The 4,985-nt window shown below is 50.5% G+C and overlaps 1 protein-coding gene across 3 annotated transcripts; it reads left to right on the forward strand.

The window, feature by feature from the left end:
* The first annotated feature begins 438 nt into the window (after nucleotides 1-438).
* Nucleotides 439-4,736, forward strand: ddx28 (DEAD (Asp-Glu-Ala-Asp) box polypeptide 28). 3 transcript variants are annotated; one of them, XM_080765562.1, is made up of 3 exons: nucleotides 439-461; nucleotides 630-1,893; nucleotides 2,994-4,736. In XM_080765562.1, the coding sequence occupies exons 2-3, from the start codon at nucleotides 664-666 to the stop codon at nucleotides 3,498-3,500; spliced, it is 1,737 nt and encodes a 578-aa protein (XP_080621688.1). In that variant the 5' UTR covers nucleotides 439-461; nucleotides 630-663; the 3' UTR covers nucleotides 3,501-4,736. The 3 variants fall into 3 exon arrangements, 2 of the variants coding, with proteins under 2 accessions (XP_080621688.1, XP_080621687.1); XR_013964209.1 differs by having other exon boundaries at nucleotides 445-1,893; nucleotides 2,994-3,598; nucleotides 3,696-4,736; XM_080765561.1 differs by having other exon boundaries at nucleotides 445-1,893.
* The last annotated feature ends 249 nt before the right edge of the window (nucleotides 4,737-4,985 follow it).

Below are 4,985 nucleotides of genomic sequence, written 5' to 3' on the forward strand. Positions count from 1 at the left end.
AACAAAGCGCTGTGCCACCACTGCGCGTGCGCCAAGTCACGACTGTCACGAGCAGTGTTGCCAGGTTTTGCAAGAGACACAAGCGACCAGGTCGATGAAAACCAATCTGAGAACCCATCTTCAAAAAATAAAGGAAAAACAGTCAGCGCCCTCTTTTCTAGCCTGGCCAGACCGAATCAGCCGTTGGCAAAAAAGAAATTGACAGTGTGATTTGGTTTATTAGCCAGGCTACCTATTTTCCTCATGCCCTTTACCTTTAAAACACCTTTAAAAATAGAAGATCTACAAGCTCACCCCTGTATGGTAAAACCCCAAGAAACTTTACAATAAAAATTTAAATAAGCCCAAAGTCGCTTATAATAACCGGACATGGCAACAGTGCAAGTGCCGTGAATTATTCATGGTGACGCGAGGTTAGGTCATCACTACTCGCCCAGACGCCGTGACAGCAGCATGCCATGGTTTGGTATACTCCTGAACAAAACATCACATTTCATATGATTATTCATGAAACATAAATGATGAAGAGCTCAAATGATGCAACACAGAGAGATTAGAGTGAGTGTTTTTGCATTGTGATTCCTGAAGTCCCTCTCTATCTTTTTCCCTTTCTGTCTTTTATTTTAAAGATATATATGTACAGTCCAACAGACCAACAACAAAATGCAACTTGTGAAGGTCAGCACGTATTTGGCTTTGTTCACGCCAAGGACTTTCTTATCGAGGAATAATAATCCTATAAGGATAATCGGTCATCGCTGTCAGACCACGTTGGCCAACAACAGTCCAGGCGCCAGGCTGACCGTGATCCGAATCCCACGGCACATGCAGAGGCACGTCGAGAGCGTCAAGCAGCTGAGAGGAGGCAAAGCCAGCGTGAACACCACCAAGGCTGGCAAGCTGCTGATCCAGAGCAAGAACCCCGAACGGAACCAGTCCGCGGCCTACACCCTTGGCAAGTTTGAACAGCCGGTGCTGTCGTCCAAGGGCTGGAAGCACAATAAGTCGTACGGCGACTACTTCACCATAAACAACACCAGGAATGTCGCGCCGTTTGTCGTGGAACCTCACGAGGAGGAGGGGGAGGCGGCACCGGAGGGACCACACGCCGAGAAGCGAGAACCGCTGACGTTCTCCAGACTCCACCTCTGCCAGCGTCTGGTGGAGACGCTGGCCTCCGCCAACGTCACCCGTCCCACCACCGTGCAGCTCCAGACCATCCCCAAAGTCCTGAGAGGCCTCAACGTGCTCTGCGCCGCCGAAACGGGCAGCGGCAAGACGCTCGGCTACCTCCTGCCCATCGTGCACAGGCTCCAGGCCCAGAAGGTGTTGGAGGAGGCAGATGCGGACTCCTCGCCCCCCAGGGTCCGGGCATTGGTCCTGGTGCCGTCTAGGGAGCTGGCGGACCAGGTGGGCTCCGTGGCGCGAGGCCTGTGTTCTCCGTTCGGCCTCGTGACCAAGACCGTGGGCGGGGGGCGGGGCGTCGGCCACATCAAGAACGTCCTCAAGGGCAAAGGGAGCGACCTGCCAGACGTTTTAGTGGCCACGCCGGGCGCACTGGTCAAGGCCCTGCGCCGGCGCTACCTGGACCTGAGCGAGCTGCGCTTCTTCGTGATCGACGAGGCCGACACCATGTTCGACCCCAGCTTCTGCGGCATGCTGGAGACCATCCTGCTGCAGGCGCGGATCGCCAGGGAGCCCGCGGAGACGCGGGAGGGCCCGGGGGCAGCAGCCCAGCTGCTGGTGGTGGGCGCCACCTTCCCCGGTGGCGTCGGGGAGCTCCTGAGCAAGGTGACGGACCTGGGCAGCGTGGTGACCGTCAAGAGCAAGGGTCTGCACTGCCTCATGCCCCATGTCAAGCAGACCTTCCTCAAGGTCCGCGGTGCCGACAAGGTGAGGAACAGTTTCCACCCGACATGCTGTCGGATTGCTGAGGCATGGCATAAGTCTGTCAACAGGACGCTGAGCAAGGCTATGCCCAGCGACCTGATGAGAGGCGATGCCTTCCTCAGCGACCTGATGAGAGGCGATGCCTTCCTCAGTGACCTGATGAGAGGCGATGCCTTCCTCAGCGACCTGATGAGAGGCGATGCCTTCCTCAGTGACCTGATGAGAGGCGATGCCTTCCTCAGCGACCTGATGAGAGGCGATGCCTTCCTCAGAGACCTGATGAGAGGCGATGCCTTCCTCAGAGACCTGATGAGAGGCGATGCCTTCCTCAGCGACCTGATGAGAGGCGATGCCTTCCTCAGAGACCTGATGAGAGGCGATGCCTTCCTCAGCGACCTGATGAGAGGCGATGCCTTCCTCAGCGACCTGATGAGAGGCGATGCCTTCCTCAGCGACCTGATGAGAGGCGATGCCTTCCTCAGCGACCTGATGAGAGGCAATGCCGTTATAGGCTGACCTTAGATCTTCTTGCTCTTCCTGCACCTACTGTGGATTATACCAGGACTAGTTGACTTGAACCACCCACGGTCTATACGCACCTTGAATAATGTCCTTATGTATATATAAAGCACAGTACACAGTGGCTGCTATGCTTACGCACCATATATATATCTTTAATTTTTTTTTATATATATATATATATATATATATATAAAATATATATATTATTATTTATATTTTTTTATATATTTATTTATTATGTCAGGTACTATGTGTACATTTATTTTGTGGAAAAAGACACCCTTTGGTTGTACGGCTGTACAGCCTGTAAATAGAGAAGAGAAGAGAAACCCAACAGCTGTGCTGTTTGTGAAACAAGCTTCTAAATGATCTGAAACCCAATTATTTGTATGTTGTACTTTGTGTGGTAAAGGCGCTTAAACTTTCTCTCTCATCTTCCCTTTGCTGTTTTTCTTGGAAAACAATGACACAATGGGAACTATGCACAAAAACGAATTTCACCCACTTTAAAAAAAAAACTTTCTTTACTTGTTAAAACTCTGATGTGACAATAATGTTGATTCTGATTCTTCTGATTCAAGGTGCTGGAGCTCCACCGCGTCCTGAAGGTCCTGCAGGCAGAAACAGACGGAGGCAGTGCTGTGGTGTTCTGCAACAAAGCTCCCACGGTCAACTTCCTGAGCTACTCCCTGGACGAGCTGGGCGTCAAACACCTGCGCCTGCAGGGCGAGATGTCCGCGGCCGCGCGCGCCGGCATCTTCCGCTCCTTCCAGAAGGGCCTGGCGGCGGCGAACGTGCTGGTCTGCACGGACATCGCGTCCCGAGGCCTGGACACCAAGGGGGTCCGCCTGGTGGTCAACTACGACTTCCCCGAGTCGGCGACGGACTACATCCACAGGGTGGGCCGCGTGGGGCGGGCGGGGAGCGCCGCGGGGGGCGGCGGGGAGGCGCTCAGCTTCGCCACGCACCCCTGGGACGTGGAGCTGGTGCAGAAGATCGAGACGGCGGCGCGGAGGAGAACCAGCCTGCCGGGCATGGAGTCTGAGATCCGTCAGCCTAAAGCCAAGACACTGGGACTAGAGGAGTAGAATGTGTTGATAAGAATTATTATAGCCTTTGTGGCTGCCGGACCGGCCACATCTGAAAATACCTTGTTTCAGGGACCTGCCAAGAAGCAAATATTTGGGTAAAAAAATGTCACTGTGAAAGAATATTTATATATTCAAAGATTTGCACACATTTTCAAGGTTTTTCACAGATCTGCTATTCTTTAATAGCTAAAGTATAAAATAATGGACCCCAATCAGCCAATTAGCCAATCAGTGTAGAATCTGAGAAATCCAACAGACCCATCTTGATCACATGACTACAGAGATCATGTGTACCGATTTGCGTGAGATTTGGATGAAATCTGTGCGACTAACAAACAGAAAATCAGGATGGAAGATGGGAAATGGTGCAGATCCGTATATGGAGATAGTGTATACCGAATTGTGTGATGTATGGATAAAATGTATACGAGTAATGTACATAAATGTGTTTTGCCTAATTCGGCCTCATGGTGGCGCTATAACAGGCCGTTGAGGAATATTTGGGGCAGAGGTTCATCGTTGGCATCCAGGGATTATTTCAACAATTATGTTAAGGAAAGATGTCTAGGAGTGACATCAAAAGATCCCCTTGTCAGAGAAGAGAAATGTGATAATGTTGATACTCTTTTATGTAGTTGCATGTTATTTAAAAGAAAATGTACAAATGCCAGACAGTGCACCACTTACATTTGGATCCATTGTGTGTCTAAATCATTATATTTTGTGTCTAAATATACACCAAGTCTCTGTACGTCTGTCTGTACGTGTGTACGTCTGTAATGCACGTAACACGTAACCGTTCGCCCCACCGTGCAGTGCCCGGTGTCGACCGCCACAAAAGGCCTCTGCCCGGGCTCTGGGACAGGGGCTCTGGGACAGGGACCCTGCTCGGGCTCTGGGACAGGGGCTCTGGGACAGGGACCCTGCTCGGGCTCTGGGACAGGGGCTCGGGCTCTGAGACAAGGACCCTGCTTGGGCTCTGGGACATGTATGGAGATGGCCTGTTCTGATGTCACAACACTTCATATTTGGGCATGCCTGACACAGAAATCCATATATAGGAATAAAGGGACACAGAGAGACAGATACAGAAATCTCCATATATGGGCATAAAGGGACACAGACAGATGGGTGGAACGAGTATCGCATAGCCGGGTGGAGCATGGATCTCCAACTTTCATCGTTACCGACTCTGTGCTCTACAGTTGGGCACCGGTCTAGTATATTTTAATTATGGTGGCGTGACGAGGTTCCAAGAATCATGTGCATCATGTGCGTCTTTCCCAGTTCCGATTTAGCAAAAGGAACCAGAAGCGAGTTAGCATGTGACTAGGTTTCTGACGTAGCATGGATGAGATATACTGCAGTGATACTAAAAAAAGAAGGAAAAAAAAATCTGGAAAATGAAATAAAAATAAATAAATCTGAATGAAGTTATCTTTAATTACATTATTATAAGTAATACTATTAGAGTTGTACTAT

Source organism: Protomyctophum bolini (assembly GCF_963924005.1).
Source record: "Protomyctophum bolini genome assembly, chromosome: 6".
In the NCBI taxonomy this organism is placed as follows: domain Eukaryota; kingdom Metazoa; phylum Chordata; class Actinopteri; order Myctophiformes; family Myctophidae; genus Protomyctophum; species Protomyctophum bolini.

Bases quoted from the DNA above. Each gene is read 5' to 3' on its own strand.
- ddx28 (XM_080765562.1), top strand. From the start codon at position 664: ATGCAACTTGTGAAGGTCAGCACGTATTTGGCTTTGTTCACGCCAAGG. The intron at 1,894-2,993 runs GTGAGGAACAGT...TTCTGATTCAAG, and splicing joins AGGTCCGCGGTGCCGACAAG to GTGCTGGAGCTCCACCGCGT.